Source organism: Leuresthes tenuis, unplaced genomic scaffold, assembly GCF_036924035.1.
Source record: "Leuresthes tenuis unplaced genomic scaffold, fLeuTen1.0.hap1 SCAF_4, whole genome shotgun sequence".
Taxonomy (NCBI): domain Eukaryota; kingdom Metazoa; phylum Chordata; class Actinopteri; order Atheriniformes; family Atherinopsidae; genus Leuresthes; species Leuresthes tenuis.
In genome coordinates this window covers 1,269,587-1,289,503 of record NW_027325358.1, presented here as the reverse complement: position 1 = coordinate 1,289,503, position 19,917 = coordinate 1,269,587, and the positions used below count along the sequence as shown (strand labels likewise).

The following is a 19,917-nucleotide window of genomic DNA, read 5'->3' as shown; positions in this document are numbered from 1 at the left end:
CTCTATAACTACACTCATAACTAAGCAGCAACACAGCAGAAGACCCAGGCCACCAGCAGCCCCCACGGAGCACAGAACCCAGGAAGCCCACCGCAGGGAAACCACCCAGAGGACCAGGAGGCATCCAGGAGGCACCCTGACGACAACTAGACTCCAAAAACCCCTGACCCGGGTGGAGCCCTTCACCTTTTACAGCTAATTCAGCCAGCAGGTACAGAAGCAGTCAGCGGGCGGGTGGACTCTGAGATGGTTGCTTCCTCCGATCTGCCCACAGCAGAAAGTCTCTGGTGCAGACACAGTTTCAGCCCTGGCTCCGCAGAGAGGCTCTCCTTTCTGTTTCATTATGGCAGCAACGGCTTCTTCAGGCCAGGTTTGCAGGTCTGACTGAGGCTGGGAGTCATGCTGGGAGTCATGCTGGTTTCTGCTGGACGTCCTCCCACAGGTGTCCAAACATCCCTTTCAGCCTTGGAGCAGCAGGGTCTGACTTCCTGCTGAAAGTGTTAAACTGTGATGAAGAGCTGCGGGTCGCGGCTCCTCCTCCTGCTCTGCTGTCCTTGGTCACATCTCATTAAAGCTTGTTGAGCTCATCAGTTTCAGCCTTTTTCCCTTTCTAAGGCTCTTTGGCCTGTGTGCACGTGTGCACGTGTGCACGTGAGCTGTGTTTGTGTTGCTCTTGGCAGTGTGAGAGGTACCTGTGTTGTAGTGCTTGGTGCAGTATCTGAGGTCCGATTCGTCCTTCAGGAGGAACTGTGGGAGCGTGAGGCCCTCGGCCACCTGAACCGGGCCGTTCTCCTGCCACTCAAAGATCAGGTCGTTCATGGTGTAGCCGACTGCAAAAAGCAGAACATTAACCACACGTCAGGGAAGATTCCTCCAGCTTTCTGCTCACAAACTTTAAATAACAACGTTTCTTTCCTTCCTTGTTTCACTTCCTGTCACAGTTTCCCGGCCTTCTAATAGTTCTGTTCTGGTGTCAGGATTCATAAAATCTATGCCTGACCCGACCCAGCAGGGTTTGCTCCCTGCTGTGGGACCTCAGTCCAGTTTTTCCCATTAATGTGTCACGCACAGCAGTCACGTGCACACTGATCACCTCCATCTCGTTAGGTTTCAGTTTCAGTTTTTACTTTAAAAACAGCTTTTGTTCACTCAGAATCAGGTCACCGTTTGGGTTCTTTCCCTCCGGCTCCAACCATGAATCATGACAGGAAACCACGAGACTAAACGTGGTCTAAATGGGCTGATTTCCAGTCCAGTTTCTGACTAAAGAAACAGAAAAATATGTGAATTAGAGCAGCTTTAAAGGGAATTCAGCTGGATTAATATAAACTTTACTGTTTGTACTGAAAGATTAAAGCTTTGGAGCATGAACAGAGCAGCCAGAACCATCTCAGTCCAGGTGAGTTTATGCATGCAGGAGGGATTCAAACCCAGCTGGATTATCTGGGTGTGTTAGTCCGGTTTGGACTAATGCGTTTACATGTATTTCAACAGTCTGATTTTGGTTGGACGAACAATAATTCATCTTTTTTGGTGCTCGATGTTGTTTCCTTTTAGAAACTTCTTTCAGCCGCACAAGATGAGAAACAAGAGAAACTCCTGTTTTCTGTTGATTTCTTGATATAAATTAAGTATCTCTGTCTATATTTTCACATATTTTAAGAAACACCTGCACGTATTTCCTGTTTTCCTGGAAATAAATAAAGAAATGGGATAATGGGCTGGATCAGGGCTTGCATAATGCTCTCTGCACACATGCAGCCTTATATTCAGTTCAATGATCCAGCCTCAGAGCACGACGGCTGCTGAAGATAACAACAGAAAATCTGGGACACTCAAAAAAACATGCAGGCCGTGCACCGTGAGGCTTTTTGGAGAAAGCAGCAACCGACTGATGCATCCTGTTAAAGCCTGCAAACACAGACAAAAGGTTCAGTCCATCCTGTCTCTTAAGGCTCATGTGAAAGTGTGCGCACGTTGAGAAAAGCCACAACACGCACGCAGAGGAGCCTGCAACATCTGTGCTCAGCTTCAGATGTTTTTACGTGACCTCAGGTGGAAACAAAGATCCCTGAAACGTCTGCAGGTCACACCGACTGAATCCAAACTAATACTGCGAAGGTGTGATGTCATCGTCTGGGTCACATGTTGTCATTCCAGCCGACGTGAAACTTATTTTACTCAGTTACATGTGAGCCTAAATGGGTTCTTCCTGTGGAAATATGTGAAACTACGTGTTTATGGATGCATCTGAAAAGGTTTTAAGGAGCAAAAACTGAAATATTACATGTTGTTCATCAGGCTGGAGCACCTCTGTGTGACGCCATGAGCTTTGCACATCTGGATTTGGGGATTTAAGCCTGTTTCGAGCAGTTGTGTGCACGTAGGGAGGGCTGAGCGTGTGCACGTGGAGGAGGCCGTCACAGGTTAGATATGCAGCAGATTAAGTGTGAGAACACTCACGTGTCAGCGTTCAAACCAACCAATAAAAGGAAGATATATCCAATATCCATCAACTATTCACAGGGTCAGAGCTCTTTCTGGGGAATCCGCACACAGACATGTTTTTAACGTGTAACAGACACGTTTGTAACCTGTAACAGACGTGTTTGTAACCTGTAACAGACGTGTTTGTAACGTGTAACAGACATGTTTGTAACGTGTAACAGACATGTTTTTAACCTGTAACAGACATGTTTGTAACGTGTAACAGACCTGTTTGTAACCTGTAACAGACATGTTTGTAACGTGTAACAGACCTGTTTGTAACCTGTAACAGACATGTTTGTAACGTGTAACAGACATGTTTGTAACGTGTAACAGACACGTTTGTAACGTGTAACAGACATGTTTGTAACCTGTAACAGACATGTTTGTAACGTGTAACAGACATGTTTGTAACGTGTAACAGACATGTTTTTAACGTGTAACAGACATGTTTGTAACGTGTAACAGACATGTTTGTAACCTGTAACAGACATGTTTGTAACGTGTAACAGACATGTTTGTAACGTGTAACAGACATGTTTTTAACGTGTAACAGACATGTTTGTAACGTGTAACAGACATGTTTGTAACCTGTAACAGACATGTTTGTAACGTGTAACAGACATGTTTGTAACGTGTAACAGACATGTTTTTAACCTGTAACAGACATGTTTGTAACGTGTAACAGACATGTTTGTAACGTGTAACAGACCTGTTTTTAACGTGTAACAGACATGTTTTTAACGTGTAACAGACATGTTTGTAACGTGTAACAGACATGTTTGTAACCTGTAACAGACATGTTTTTAACGTGTAACAGACATGTTTTTAACGTGTAACAGACATGTTTGTAACGTGTAACAGACATGTTTGTAACGTGTAACAGACATGTTTGTAACGTATAACAGACGTGTTTGTAACGTGTAACAGACATGTTTTTAACGTGTAACAGACATGTTTGTAACCTGTAACAGACATGTTTGTAACCTGTAACAGACATGTTTTTAACGTGTAACAGACATGTTTTTAACGTGTAACAGACGTGTTTGTAACGTGTAACAGACATGTTTGTAACGTGTAACAGACGTGTTTGTAACGTGTAACAGACATGTTTGTAACCTGTAACAGACGTGTTTGTAACGTGTAACAGACATGTTTGTAACGTGTAACAGACGTGTTTGTAACCTGTAACAGACATATTTGTAACGTGTAACAGACGTGTTTGTAACCTGTAACAGACATGTTTGTAACGTGTAACAGACGTGTTTGTAACGTGTAACAGACGTGTTTGTAACGTGTAACAGACGTGTTTGTAACGTGTAACAGACGTGTTTGTAACGTGTAACAGACATGTTTGTAACCTGTAACAGACATGTTTGTAACCTGTAACAGACATGTTTGTAACCTGTAACAGACATGTTTGTAACGTGTAACAGACACGTTTGTAACCTGTAACAGACATGTTTGTACACGATGATCTCTGGTTCCTTTTGCTTTTAGTCTTTGGAGGATTAACTTCCTGTTTGCACAGGAGGTGCAGCCTCCCTGTTTTAATGCATATTCAGCGGCGTGCACGGTCCCTGCGGTGTTTAGAAGTCAGTGAGGTACGGAATATCTTCACATTCAGCACGAACAGGAGAGTCAAGGCAATTATGATGAATAATAAACTGGAGCACGAGAGGCTGGGAGATGGTAACTTATTAATCACCAAAGTGTGGCTGATGCTGTTGAATCATACGCCTTTAATGAGAGAAAATCTATTCTTAGAGTAATTAAGTCAGAAGTGTTGCCAGTGAATACAGCTCACAGGTGAAACCAGTTAATAAGCCTAACCCTCACAGGCTCCTCCACAATGAGCTCTGAATGTGATGAACACCGAACTCCAAGAGGAAGCACGGCGAAACACTCCGAATGGAGGCAATGATCAGTCCGGGTTATCAGCAGCTGGATGTTCTGGCTCCAGCGTGAATCGTGTCAGTTAAGGACGGGCTCCTCCAAAGAATCACCTCCTTATCGGGGGGGGGGCCATTAGCTCCAGGTCGGGTCTCACATGGCAAATCGGCCTAAGGCTTCTGTAGGAGCCAATTTCTTGGTTTGCATTTAAATTTCTGTTGGAATATAGTTTGGCAGTGTTTACAGGTGTGTGTGTTCACTAATGATCCCTGCAGGTGAGAAGGCTTGAGAGCAAGGTGCTGCCCTCTAGTGGTGTGGCTGACTGAAGCTCACAGTCTGTGGACCTCACCGACCGCACAGATGCTCTTTGTTTAAACCTTGATGTAGTTTGTTTACAGTATTTTCTTTGATCAGTTGTAAATCCATCACAAATAAACTCTTCTTTATTCTTTATTTACATCTTCCCTTTTTTTCCTCAACGAACACGAGCTTCTAAAGCACAGTCAGCGCATGAGTGATTCACACAAAAGAATAAAAACAAAAGGACGCCGTGGACACTACAGCAGTCTAAAGACTCGCTTTGGAGGAGGAGTGATGGTTTGGATACAGATCGTCATCCAGGACAAAGAACAATGGCGTCTACCCGACTCAACTCACAGCGGTAGTTAAAGTTTAAGACTTTGCTGAAACAGTCAGTCAGGAGAAGACGTCTGGAATCAGGTCAGGCAGAGCTCCTGGTGGCCAACCTCAGCTCCTGGGCTCAGCCTGAAAAAGCCACAGGACACCATCTCCCTGTGGGCTCAACACCTGTGGAGGTGAGGGCCGGGTGGGCCAATCACTGGAGTCATACACTGGCTCATGGGATGTGGAACGTTTCCTCTGTCAGGGAAAGAACCGCAGCTGGTGAGTCAGGGAGAGCTGCACCAACTACATATAGCTGGGCTCAGATCTATATCCAGCGTGGGGCTCTGGAACCAAACTCCTGGAGAGGAGCTGGACTCTCACAGTCGCCCAGGCTGGTGTCCAGTTAGCGCTTAGCGCTAATAAACACAACAGCAGCTCAGAGCACCCGGCCGTCTCTGAGACTTTTTAATCGCAGTAACGCAGTGATGTGGGGGGGTGACGGATAGTCTTGGACTATCCGTTAAGAAAACCATGTTGGAGCAACTGTGGTTCTAAGTGTGACCACCTTGGACCACCTTGGGCCACCTTGGACCACCTTGGGCCACCTTGGACCACCTTGGACCACCTTGGACCACCTTGGACCACCTTGGGCCACCTTGGGCCACCTCTGACCACCTCGGACCACCTTGGACCACCTTGGACCACCTTGGGCCACCTTGGACCACCTTGGGCCACCTTGGACCACCTTGGACCACCTTGGACCACCTTGGACCACCTTGGGCCACCTTGGGCCACCTCTGACCACCTCGGACCACCTTGGGCCACCTTGGGCCACCTTGGGCCACCTTGGGCCACCTTGGACCAACTTGGACCACCTTGGACCACCTTGGGCCACCTTGGGCCACCTTGGGCCACCTTGGACCACCTTGGACCACCTTGGGCCACCTTGGGCCACCTTGGACCACCTTGGGCCAAAGGTTTGTAGTCATAGCATCAGAGCTGCTCTTGGGTGAAGACACGTTGGTGGGGAGTTGGATCCGGTGGCGGGCAGGGTGCTGGACAGACCCGGTAAACCCAAAGGAGTCGGGAGGTTTTTCCACATGCACGGGGGGAGTCTGAACGGACCATGTTCAGAGCCTCCATTTAGGGATGCAGCTTCCAAAAGCTGCGGTGATACGGTCACTGGGGGAAGACTTGGCACTAAAAAAGCTTTCCTGTGGCTTGGGTGGAAGTCTGGGCGAAGAGACAGTTTAAGTGTGTTCGGCTCAGTAAATGCGATAAAAACCAGGATGTGAGCGTGTCTGTGACCTCAGACACAGCCTGAAGTCTGCTGGAAACTGTCCGGCAGCAGCTGCTGGTTTCCTGCCACATTTACGACGCGACTGTGTGCATTTGAACCGGTGCGGTACTCACAGCTCTCCAGCTGCATGATGCAGGTCTGGACGTCCATTGGGAAGTTTTTGAGATCCATGGGACATGACAGAGTTAATGTTAGTCTGAAAGCAAAGAGAGAGGCGAGAACAAGTGATTAAAGACGGAGACAGAGTTATAAACAGTACAAATGTGCGTATTAGGGTTAGAGTAGTGTTAGAGACGACCGACCCACTCAGTGGTTGGTTCAGATCTGAATGCTGCATTCACTGAACCTCAGAAACTCTAATTCTCAGTTATACAGTTATCTTCAGTTAAGAAAGAGATTAAATTCTTTAACGTTTCCTCAGATCACGAATAAGAAAATAAAGATAATTTGCATCCAAACTTGGAAATCGGACTTCTTCTTATTTGTTTCCCAGTTCAAAGTTGTGTCTTTTATGTTTCCATCTGTCACAGAATCCAGGAGGAAGAGCCCAACAGGAGAGTCTCTTCGGTGACAGTTCAACAGGTGAAGATCTAAAAGGTTAAAGCCCAGAGGAGGCGTTCAGGGTCCTGCTTCCTGAACCCGGGCCGGTTCGACTCCCGATGAGACTGTGATTGATCATTTACTCCAAAGGTTTTTGGGTATAATTTGTACAGCGATGTTTTGTGGAACAGACGGATGATTAAAACCATCTGCAGCCAGCAGAGAGCATGCAGTGGATTTCATAAAAAACTCTTACGGCAGAGAGCTGTCAGACACATCAAATCATTCTTGGGGATGTTTTTTATTTGAGACGGATGGAATTATTTGTCCAAGTTCTTAGACTTTGAGCATATTTTTAATTTCACTTCGCATTATGTCAGAAGCTACTCTAGTCTTGAATGATTAATCTGCTGCTCATTACTCTGGGTTGGATGAGTCATTGTGCATTATGTTTGGGTAATCATGCACGATGATGCATGCACTGTATACTAAAAATATATATGCAGATTGTTACAAGGATGTTGTGCTTTTTTCCTACACATTGGTCATAAAAAGGCTTCTGCTGACAGTGAACCATCACAAAAACACAGCTCTGCTCCTCTTTCTTGCCTCTGGGCATGAAAACGCAAAGCGTGCATCAGCATGGATGCACGCTGCTCCTGAGCAAAGGACCTCTGATGGAGCTAAAGAGGCCCGAAGTTCATTCAAAGAGACATTATCGTGGATGCGGTCCACATAGGACCGAGTTAGATCAAACGCACACCTTATAGAATATAAAACATTCCCGTTCTTGAATATCCTGAGCAGTTTGTTGTCTGTGGTGACTTCGTGGAAGTGGGCGCCCTTCTCATTGGCAAAGAACAGATCTGGCTTCCATATGGAGTCCAACATGGACGGGTCCAGGTCCAGGGAGTCATCGGGGTACTCTGCATAGGCGAGCCGGGGGTCATTCCACTGCTGACGGAGGAAGATGTTCACCCGGTAGTCCTGCAGACAGAAGACAGCTTTAGACTCATCTGAGGCTACAGGAAGTTCACCGAGATGGACAAAGAACTATTTTCTACAAATATGGTAAATGGAATAAATCAGCTCATCATTCTAATCCGTTCCTGACTGCTCACAGTCAATCATCCAAGCTGCTGAATCCTGATTCTATCCTGATTGCAGCTTGTTTCAGGTGAACTCTGATGAGGCGGGCCGCTGATTTCTGGTGATTACGCTCATCTTTACAGCTGTTTGTCATCAGCAGAGCTGGAATAACACTGAACATGGAGAAGAACACAAGCAGAACTTATGTTTCTGTATTTAGCAGACGCTTTTATCCAAAAAGACTTACAAATGAAGATATAACAGCTTTATAAAAGCTAACAATAAGCTCCATAGAAGGAACCCAGGAGTCCGACTCTGTCAGAGGGGACAGAGTAGAGATAGGGTGCAGGCATAGAAGGAAGTGCAGAAAGATAAAGTGCAGAGATAGAGGGGGGAGGGAAGTACAAGGTAAGTGCTGGGATAGGAGAAGTAGGTGAACTTCCAGCACATCTGTAGGTGTCTATTGTAATGATGCATTTTGGCTTTGGTCTGCTGTTTTTCTGCTGATCTTCTGCAGGGTCGGAGCCCCTCATCTCTGCCCAGTCATGAAACTAAACTGCTGTAAAACTTCCAGATATATCGAGCTGCTTGTTGAATTTACTGAGTCACAGACGGAGGGTTTCAGCAGTCAAATGAAGACTCGCCGTCTGTCTTCGGCTCTCAGAGGAAGGTAAACAGCTGAAGGATGATGGAGACTCTAAGCTACAGCCATTCAGTGCCTAAAAGAGGAATAAATTCAAAAACCACAAACAGGAGTAACACCCTGAAGCTTCCTGAAACCATACGAGGGGTGTTCAAAGAGCCCTGACACATTTCTCTTTCTGCTTCCAACACTTAAGTGGAACGTTGTTTAATCAAACCCGGCGTGTTTAAAACTGCCAGCGGGCAACACTCGTTTCATACTTAAACATCAGTAAACGGCTGGAACTGCTGAGCAGGCAGGTGAGTTGGGGTCAAGTCTGGTGAATATCTTGTAGTGTGTGACCCCCCCCCCCCCCCCCCCGTCGTAGAAAAGCCATGTGGTGTGAACACACTTCAAAACCCCTGAAAACAAGAGAAACTCTGAGAAACTCTGAGAAACTCAGCGATCTGACAAAGGTGTGACTTTGGCTGCTTCAGGCCCAGGTGCAGCTGATTACTGCCGCTTGATTGGAGCAGAGGCCCGGGGCACCGGTCCAATCAGAGGAGCAGCAGGAGCAGGCTCACATCAACCAGCTGTTAGGAAAAATAACGCCCAGAAACGGTTGGAGTCGGAGAAGAAGAGCGGCACCAGCAAAGGTTGCAACACCAGCGCTTTGGACCTTTAAAAAAGATGTTTTTAACCTTCAGAGGACAGAAATGTTCCGAATTCAGGCCTGTGAGGCAGAACTGGGACTCTACAGGTAAGTCTACAGGTAAGTCCTACAGTGTGTGAATAAAACCATGATGTGGAGGGTCCCTGCATACAAGATACAACCAGGATTCAAACTATCCTCAATTACCCAGAATTCAACACAGCTTTAACCTGTTAAATGTCCATTTAACCTGTTAAAAGTAGCTTTAACCTGTTAAAGGTCCATTTAACCTGTTAAATGTCCATTTAACCTGTTAAATGTCCCTTTAACCTGTTAAAGGTCTCTTTAATCTGTTAAATGTCTCTTTAACCTGTTAAATGTCCCTTTAACCTGTTAAACGTAGCTTTAACCTGTTAAATGTCCATTTAACGTGTTAACTGTCGCTTTAACTTGTTAAATGAGGCTTTAATCTGTTAAATGTCCATTTAACCTGTTAAATGTCCCTTTAACCTGTTAAAAGTAGCTTTAACTTGTTAAATGTCCCTTTAACCTGTTAAATGTCTCTTTAACCTGTTAAAGGTCTCTTTAACCTGTTAAATGTCCCTTTAACCTGTTAAATGTCCCTTTAACCTGTTAAATGTCTCTTTAACCTGTTAAAAGTCCCTTTAACCTGTTAAATGTCCCTTTAACCTGTTAAATGTCCCTTTAACCTCTTAAATGTCCCTTTAACCTGTTAAATGTCCCTTTAACCTTTTAAAAGTAGCTTTAACCTGTTAAATGAGGCTTTAACCTGTTAAATGAGGCTTTAACCTGTTAAATGTCTCTTTAACCTGTTAAATGTCCCTTTAATCTGTTAAATGTCCCTTTAACCTGTTAAATGTCCCTTTAACCTGTTAAATGTCCCTTTAATCTGTTAAATGTCTCTTTAACCTGTTAAAGGTCTCTTTAACCTGTTAAATGTCCTTTTAACCTGTTAAATGTCCCTTTAATCTGTTAAATGTTCATTTAACCTGTTAAATGTCCCTTTAACTTGTTAAATGTCCCTTTAACCTGTTAAAGGTCCATTTAACCTGTTAAATGTCCCTTTAATCTGTTAAATGTCCCTTTAACCTGTTAAATGTCTCTTTAACCTGTTAAAAGTAGCTTTAATCTGTTAAAAGTAGCTTTAACCTGTTAAATGTCTCTTTAATCTGTTAAATGTCCCTTTAACCTGTTAAATGTCTCTTTAATCTGTTAAATCTCGCTTTAACCTGTTAAATGAGGCTCATCTGTGTGGGAATAAAAGTGATATAAAGCACTAAAACTGATCTAACCTGGTTTAAGAGGTGAGGAGGGTTTCACATGACGAGTTTTGTTTTTTAAAGAAAGTCTTTTCTTGCTGCGATCTGATAAGAACGAGGGGCTGCGTAATGACCCGAATGTCCCCACGCCAGCATCCCTCCACTGCACTGCGAGCTCCGTGGAAGATTCCCAGAATGCACTGTAAAAAGCAGTGAGCATCTCTGCTCGCCATGCTCACTGACTGGAAGTGACATCACCACTCTTCCAGCTCGCTGCCCTTCAAACCGAGCTGGAGTCGGCGTACAGCACAGATGTGGAAAGGAAATAAAGCTATGAGACGCTGGATTGTTCTGAGATATAAGTGCGTTGGTTAGTTTCTGCCTCCAAACACGCAGGTTTGACACGGTTCTCCTTATTTAAGCTGATCAGGAGACATATTAAAGCTGCAGTTACATAATGAACATGGGCTCTGAGTGCAGACTCTTGGCTTTAATTCAGGAATTACAGCTGCTCACTCGAACTGCCTCAAAAGCACAAATATCTTTCTGTTTATTTAATCTGCCACACATCATGGAAACCCAACAAATGCTCCTATTATTGCTCTGTATGCTTCACATTCATGAGAGCTCTCTGATGCACGAACCTCATCAGTGGTGGAAGTACAGTTTGCTGTGGAGTGATTCACCGCCTGCCCCGGGTGATGCAGAACGTTCCTGCAGATGTGATCTCTGCTGGCAGGTAGCGAGGCCGAAGCTTCAGCGGCTCAGCTATCACTTATTTCAGGCCCTCTGATTATCACAGCACCGTTCATTAAAGCGACAATCTTCTCTCACAGGTCTTAAAATCTTCTGCTGCTGGAGGAATAATCCAGCACCCCAGCTGTGGATTATAATCCGACTCAGTTCGGTTTTACTCCTCAAAGAGGAAGCTTCACGATGCCTGAAATGACTGAACATGTTCACCAGGCTCAAGGAGCCCCCCCTCAGTCACAGACATATATGTGCAAAGATGCATGTTTTGGCCTTTTTGTCTTAAAGATATAAGAAGCACAAACACACAAAAATAAAACTAAAGGTTAAACACAACCAAAGAAACCCAAAATAATCAAAGAACCACAAAAAGATGCACGACAGTAAACGAAAAACTACTGAAAAAAGGCAAAATGACCACTAAAACTTCCAAAATTAGACAAAAAGAGAGAAAATCTGAAAAGAGCTCAAACTGTGACACAAAACAGCCAAAAACAAAAGCACAAATGAGTCAACAGAGACTTCTTCTCAGATGTTTCAGACACAAAACGAGCAGAAAGAAGTTAAATGATGATGAGAAACAAACGGAAGCATCAGAGAAGCCAAACTCACACATGGTTACACATCTGGACTCGTGATATAACGGCTCAGCCCATCTGCACGCTCTGTGGCTGCACTCTGAGTCCTCCGCAGGAGGCGTGGAGCCTTTCAGGACGCCTTTGTCCGGGGGCCAGAGCTTTCAGAACTCGTCCAGGCGTAACGTTAAAACTTGGGCTGCCCCCACGGAGTCCTTCGGTGGAAATGCCCCCCCGCCGCCGCCTCTCCAACCCCTGCCGCTGACCACATGAATATTCTGTTCACGTTGTCTCTTTGAGCACTTTGAGTTTCCCTGAAACGGCTCCACGGCTCTAACATCACCCACTGGTTCCTGAGCAGCTGTTTGGAGGCTTTAAAGTCAGCATCTTGCTAGTTTCACAGCCTCAAGTGACCACATTTGGACAAGAGACGGAAGCCATGCTTGAAATCTGTCTGGACAAACTTCATTTCATAAGATAATGATTTCCAAAATGATCACAAGGAGGAAATCTAGCTGATGTCTTTCATGAGAGAAGTTGATGCTTTTTTATGGATCTTTCATATACAGCTCATTTCCTCTGGAAAAGCTGATCTGATTGGTTTAAAAGGTTCAGCCCACCATCCGGGGTGCTTTCAGAAAGCAGCACATTGGATGCAAAATTACTCCAACCAGAGTTCTAATAAAGTCCTCCAACCAATATATCCATATAGGTCATTGTTTATACCCTTAAATACGACTGTTACAGCCCCCCCCAGCTCGCCAGGGGGAAAGGGGAGCAACCCGAAAGAACTCCAAGGAAACATTTATTCCCAAAGTAACAACAATAATCTGTTAAATAATCAAATCAAATGACAAAACAACCAAAAGCAGTCCAATGAAACTGTTCTAACCAAAGAGGAACAAAAAGTACAGGAGTAGCGCCCCAGAACAAAACCGGGGCAGCAGGGTATGAAAAAACCTCCTAGAGGACCAATCCATTGGAGCAGCAGCCAGGCACAAAGGGGTGGAGCCAGAGCGGTGAAGGGAAAACCAGCCAATCCCGGACAGGGAATTGAACAGCAGAAAAACACTAGAGCATGGGTCGTAACACGCCCTGGGTGGGTTTACACCTTAACAAAGCCTGGTTAGGTTTAGATAAAGACTCTAGTTGGGGCTAAAATACATTCTTTGTACCAGGAGGCCGTCAGCCTCATAGACTCCATTTGGCTGGTTACCATGGTTACATGTCAACACAACTCATTTCAGCGTAACGTCGTCACTGCCTGGTTGGCTTTAGGCAAAAAAAAAACAAAAAACAATCACTGCTTGAGGGGGATGAGGAAGGAGAACTCCTTGATTCAGACGTTGTTATTAGATCAGAAGCAGCAGAATAAAAGATATTCTGCTGATATTTTCCTTCTCAGTCACAGAATCGGCTGCACGGCGCCATATGATCATTATATAAGTCTGCTTCAGGCACAGAGAGGACTGTCCTTCACACAAAGTCATTCATGTTCATTCAAAATATTTCAACATTTTCAGCTGATACTTAATGAAAAGAATTTAAAATAGGCTAAAAGTCTCACAAAAAGTCTGTTAATGTAGTTAACAACAGCGTTATCTCACGGGTTTTCCTTATTTTTTCAACATAAACAGCCGTCAAGCTTCAGTGAGGAATAAAATAACTTTGTTAAAGTTTCTGAGTGCAGTAAGAACCCACAGAAGTATCATCAGCAGTTCAGCTCCTTTCAGTTCAACAGAGCTTTAAAGCTTTGTTTAGGTCATAGTTGTGGTTTCACGGAGCTCTGACTCTTCTCTCAGCTGCAGCTGATAAACCCACAGTGCATCACACAGAAAGCAGAGCTGAAAGAGCAGCAGATATCTTCACACTTGGCAGGACACAAACTCCAAATGCATGCTAATGATGTTCTGTGTCTGCTGCTCTATAAATAGAAACATGTCTGCAAACAAGCTGGCTTCAGTAATGGTTCCCAAATGCAGCTTTAGGACTTCAAACTACAGCTTAAAAGAGCAGAATCGCCCTCACACAGAGTTTAAATTGAATTGGGTTCAGTGACAGCGAACCTGTGGCAGACAGATAAACCAAACACACTCTCACAAACAGGATGGATAAAGAGGTATGTGGAGATTGAGTGGAGGAAATGAGTTTAACGGTAAATCTGTTTATGGTCGATGGCGTGTAGCTCTGACCCTAAGCCCTCTGTGGTTGTATGAGTGTTAAAAAACGAACTCTGAACCTCTCCTCTTCTGTTTGATGGAATGGGAACACATATCACAACCCATTTCTGTTCCTGGGAGCATATATCAGGGCGTCTGAAGTGTAAAACTCCTTCTTCCTGTTCCTGGGAGCATATATCAGGGCGTCTGAAGTGTAAAACTCCTTCTTCCTGCTCCTGGGAGCATATATCAGGGCGTCTGAAGTGTAAAACTCCTTCTTCCTGTTCCTGGGAGCATATATCAGGGCGTCTGAAGTGTAAAACTCCTTCTTCCTGTTCCTGGGAGCATATATCAGGGCGTCTGAAGTGTAAAACTCCTTCTTCCTGTTCCTAGGAGCAGATATCAGGGCGTCTGAAGTGTAAAACTCCTTCTTCCTGTTCCTGGGAGCATATATCAGGGCATCTGAAGTGTAAAACTCCTTCTTCCTGTTCCTAGGAGCAGATATCAGGGCGTCTGAAGTGTAAAACTCCTTCTTCCTGCTCCTGGGAGCATATATCAGGGCGTCTGAAGTGTAAAACTCCTTCTTCCTGTTCCTAGGAGCATATTTCAGGGCGTCTGAAGTGTAAAACTCCTTCTTCCTGTTCCTGGGAGCATATATCAGGGCGTCTGAAGTATAAAACTCCTTCTTCCTGTTCCTGGGAGCATATATCAGGGCGTCTGAAGTGTAAAACTCCTTCTTCCTGTTCCTGGGAGCATATATCAGGGCATCTGAAGTGTAAAATCCCTTCTTCCTGTTCCTGGGAGCATATATCAGAGCGTCTGAAGTGTAAAACTCCTTCTTCCTGTTCCTGGGAGCATATATCAGGGCGTCTGAAGTGTAAAACTCCTTCTTCCTGCTCCTGGGAGCATATATCAGGGCGTCTGAAGCGTAAAACTCCTTCTTCCTGCTCCTGGGAGCATATATCAGGGCGTCTGAAGTGTAAAACTCCTCCTTCCTGCTCCTGGGAGCATATATCAGGGCGTCTGAAGTGTAAAACTCCTTCTTCCTGCTCCTGGGAGCAGATATCAGGGCGTCTGAAGTGTAAAACTCCTTCTTCCTGTTCCTGGGAGCATATATCAGGGCGTCTGAGGTGTAAAACTCCTTCTTCCTGCTCCTGGGAGCATATATCAGGGCGTCTGAAGTGTAAAACTCCTTCTTCCTGTTCCTGGGAGCATATATCAGGGCGTCTGAAGTGTAAAACTCCTTCTTCCTGTTCCTGGGAGCATATATCAGGGCGTCTGAGGTGTAAAACTCCTTCTTCCTGTTCCTGGGAGCATATATCAGGGCGTCTGAAGTGTAAAACTCCTTCTTCCTGTTCCTGGGAGCAGATATCAGGGCGTCTGAAGTGTAAAACTCCTTCTTCCTGCTCCTGGGAGCATATATCAGGGCATCTGAAGTGTAAAACTACTTCTTCCTGCTCCTGGGAGCATATATCAGAGCGTCTGAAGTGTAAAACTCCTTCTTCCTGCTCCTGGGAGCCTATATCAGGGCGTCTGAAGTGTAAAACTCCTTCTTCCTGTTCCTGGGAGCATATATCAGGGCGTCTGAAGTGTAAAACTCCTTCTTCCTGTTCCTGGGAGCATATATCAGGGCGTCTGAAGTGTAAAACTCCTTCTTCCTGTTCCTGGGAGCATATATCAGGGCGTCTGAAGTGTAAAACTCCTTCTTCCTGCTCCTGGGAGCATATATCAGGGCGTCTGAAGTGTAAAACTCCTTCTTCCTGTTCCTGGGAGCCTATATCAGGGCGTCTGAAGTGTAAAACTCCTTCTTCCTGCTCCTGGGAGCAGATATCAGGGCGTCTGAAGTGTAAAACTCCTTCTTCCTGTTCCTGGGAGCATATATCAGGGCGTCTGAAGTGTAAAACTCCTTCTTCCTGTTCCTGGGAGCATATATCAGGGCGTCTGAAGTGTAAAACTCCTTCTTCCTGTTCCTGGGAGCATATATCAGGGCGTCTGAAGTGTAAAACTCCTTCTTCCTGTTCCTGGGAGCATATATCAGAGCGTCTGAAGTGTAAAACTCCTTCTTCCTGCTCCTGGGAGCATATATCAGAGCGTCTGAAGTGTAAAACTCCTTCTTCCTGTTCCTGGGAGCATATATCAGAGCGTCTGAAGTGTAAAACTCCTTCTTCCTGTTCCTGGGAGCATATATCAGGGCGTCTGAAGTGTAAAACTCCTTCTTCCTGTTCCTGGGAGCATATATCAGAGCGTCTGAAGTGTAAAACTCCTTCTTCCTGTTCCTGGGAGCATATATCAGGGCGTCTGAAGTGTAAAACTCCTTCTTCCTGCTCCTGGGAGCATATATCAGGGCGTCTGAAGTGTAAAACTCCTTCTTCCTGCTCCTGGGAGCAGATATCAGGGCGTCTGAAGTGTAAAACTCCTTCTTCCTGTTCCTGGGAGCATATATCAGGGCGTCTGAAGTGTAAAACTCCTTCTTCCTGTTCCTGGGAGCATATATCAGGGCGTCTGAGGTGTAAAACTCCTTCTTCCTGTTCCTGGGAGCATATATCAGGGCGTCTGAAGTGTAAAACTCCTTCTTCCTGTTCCTGGGAGCAGATATCAGGGCGTCTGAAGTGTAAAACTCCTTCTTCCTGCTCCTGGGAGCATATATCAGGGCATCTGAAGTGTAAAACTACTTCTTCCTGCTCCTGGGAGCATATATCAGAGCGTCTGAAGTGTAAAACTCCTTCTTCCTGCTCCTGGGAGCATATATCAGGGCGTCTGAAGTGTAAAACTCCTTCTTCCTGTTCCTGGGAGCATATATCAGGGCGTCTGAAGTGTAAAACTCCTTCTTCCTGTTCCTGGGAGCATATATCAGGGCGTCTGAAGTGTAAAACTCCTTCTTCCTGTTCCTGGGAGCATATATCAGGGCGTCTGAAGTGTAAAACTCCTTCTTCCTGCTCCTGGGAGCATATATCAGGGCGTCTGAAGTGTAAAACTCCTTCTTCCTGTTCCTAGGAGCCTATATCAGGGCGTCTGAAGTGTAAAACTCCTTCTTCCTGCTCCTGGGAGCAGATATCAGGGCGTCTGAAGCGTAAAACTCCTTCTTCCTGTTCCTGGGAGCATATATCAGGGCGTCTGAAGTGTAAAACTCCTTCTTCCTGTTCCTGGGAGCCTATATCAGGGCGTCTGAAGTGTAAAACTCCTTCTTCCTGTTCCTAGGAGCCTATATCAGGGCGTCTGAAGTGTAAAACTCCTTCTTCCTGTTCCTGGGAGCATATATCAGGGCGTCTGAAGTGTAAAACTCCTTCTTCCTGTTCCTGGGAGCATATATCAGGGCGTCTGAAGTGTAAAACTCCTTCTTCCTGTTCCTGGGAGCATATATCAGGGCGTCTGAAGTGTAAAACTCCTTCTTCCTGTTCCTGGGAGCATATATCAGGGCGTCTGAAGTGTAAAACTCCTTCTTCCTGTTCCTGGGAGCATATATCAGGGCATCTGAAGTGTAAAACTCCTTCTTCCTGTTCCTGGGAGCATATATCAGGGCGTCTGAAGTGTAAAACTCCTTCTTCCTGTTCCTGGGAGCATATATCAGGGCGTCTGAAGTGTAAAACTCCTTCTTCCTGTTCCTGGGAGCATATATCAGGGCGTCTGAAGTGTAAAACTCCTTCTTCCTGTTCCTGGGAGCATATATCAGGGCATCTGAAGTGTAAAACTCCTTCTTCCTGTTCCTGGGAGCATATATCAGGGCGTCTGAAGTGTAAAACTCCTTCCTGTTCCTGGGAGCATATATCAGGGCGTCTGAAGTGTAAAACTCCTTCTTCCTGTTTCTGGGAGCATATATCAGGGCGTCTGAAGTGTAAAACTACTTCTTCCTGCTCCTGGGAGCATATATCAGGGCGTCTGAAGTGTAAAACTCCTTCTTCCTGCTCCTGGGAGCATATATCAGGGCGTCTGAAGTGTAAAACTCCTTCTTCCTGCTCCTGGGAGCATATATCAGGGCGTCTGAAGTGTAAAACTCCTTCTTCCTGTTCCTGGGAGCAGATATCAGGGCGTCTGAAGTGTAAAACTCCTTCTTCCTGTTCCTGGGAGCATATATCAGGGCGTCTGAGGTGTAAAACTCCTTCTTCCTGTTCCTGGGAGCATATATCAGGGCGTCTGAAGTGTAAAACTCCTTCTTCCTGTTCCTGAGAGCATATATCAGGGCGTCTGAAGTGTAAAACTCCTTCTTCCTGTTCCTGGGAGCAGATATCAGGGCGTCTGAAGTGTAAAACTCCTTCTTCCTGTTCCTGGGAGCATATATCAGGGCGTCTGAAGTGTAAAACTCCTTCTTCCTGCTCCTGGGAGCATATATCAGGGCGTCTGAAGTGTAAAACTCCTTCTTCCTGTTCCTAGGAGCCTATATCAGGGCGTCTGAAGTGTAAAACTCCTTCTTCCTGCTCCTGGGAGCAGATATCAGGGCGTCTGAAGCGTAAAACTCCTTCTTCCTGTTCCTGGGAGCATATATCAGGGCGTCTGAAGTGTAAAACTCCTTCTTCCTGCTCCTGGGAGCAGATATCAGGGCGTCTGAAGCGTAAAACTCCTTCTTCCTGTTCCTGGGAGCATATATCAGGGCGTCTGAAGTGTAAAACTCCTTCTTCCTGTTCCTGGGAGCCTATATCAGGGCGTCTGAAGTGTAAAACTCCTTCTTCCTGTTCCTAGGAGCCTATATCAGGGCGTCTGAAGTGTAAAACTCCTTCTTCCTGTTCCTGGGAGCATATATCAGGGCGTCTGAAGTGTAAAACTCCTTCTTCCTGTTCCTGGGAGCATATATCAGGGCGTCTGAAGTGTAAAACTCCTTCTTCCTGTTCCTGGGAGCATATATCAGGGCGTCTGAAGTGTAAAACTCCTTCTTCCTGTTCCTGGGAGCATATATCAGGGCGTCTGAAGTGTAAAACTCCTTCTTCCTGTTCCTGGGAGCATATATCAGGGCATCTGAAGTGTAAAACTCCTTCTTCCTGTTCCTGGGAGCATATATCAGGGCGTCTGAAGTGTAAAACTCCTTCTTCCTGTTCCTGGGAGCATATATCAGGGCGTCTGAAGTGTAAAACTCCTTCTTCCTGTTCCTGGGAGCATATATCAGGGCGTCTGAAGTGTAAAACTCCTTCTTCCTGTTCCTGGGAGCATATATCAGGGCATCTGAAGTGTAAAACTCCTTCTTCCTGTTCCTGGGAGCATATATCAGGGCGTCTGAAGTGTAAAACTCCTTCCTGTTCCTGGGAGCATATATCAGGGCGTCTGAAGTGTAAAACTCCTTCTTCCTGTTCCTGGGAGCATATATCAGGGCGTCTGAAGTGTAAACCTCAATCTTCCTGTTCCTGGGAGCATATATCAGGGCGTCTGAAGTGTAAAACTCCTTCTTCCTGTTCCTGGGAGCAGATATCAGGGCGTCTGAAGTGTAAAACTCCTTCTTCCTGTTCCTGGGAGCATATATCAGGGCGTCTGAAGTGTAAAACTCCTTCTTCCTGTTCCTGGGAGCATATATCAGGGCGTCTGAAGTGTAAAACTCCTTCTTCCTGTTCCTGGGAGCATATATCAGGGCGTCTGAGGTGTAAAACTCCTTCTTCCTGTTCCTGGGAGCATATATCAGGGCGTCTGAAGTGTAAAACTCCTTCTTCCTGTTCCTGGGAGCATATATCAGGGCGTCTGAAGTGTAAAACTCCTTCTTCCTGCTCCTGGGAGCATATATCAGGGCGTCTGAAGTGTAAAACTCCTTCTTCCTGTTCCTAGGAGCATATATCAGGGCGTCTGAAGTGTAAAACTCCTTCTTCCTGTTCCTGGGAGCATATATCAGGGCGTCTGAAGTGTAAAACTCCTTCTTCCTGCTCCTGGGAGCATATATCAGGGCGTCTGAAGTGTAAAACTCCTTCTTCCTGCTCCTGGGAGCATATATCAGGGCGTCTGAAGTGTAAAACTCCTTCTTCCTGCTCCTGG

The 19,917-nt window shown here is 45.6% G+C and overlaps 1 protein-coding gene across 2 annotated transcripts in view; it reads right to left on the bottom strand.

Annotated features, from left to right (window-relative positions):
• Positions 1-19,917, bottom strand: part of glra3 (glycine receptor, alpha 3) — a 71,633-nt gene that overhangs the window by 20,744 nt on the left and 30,972 nt on the right. For both annotated transcript variants that reach the window (XM_072384043.1, XM_072384044.1), the window contains exons 4-6: positions 7,608-7,831; positions 6,418-6,500; positions 693-830 (exon numbers count right to left, since the gene is read on the bottom strand). In XM_072384043.1, the coding sequence (XP_072240144.1) occupies positions 693-830; positions 6,418-6,500; positions 7,608-7,831 (445 nt within the window). The remainder of the gene's footprint in view (positions 1-692; positions 831-6,417; positions 6,501-7,607; positions 7,832-19,917) is intronic.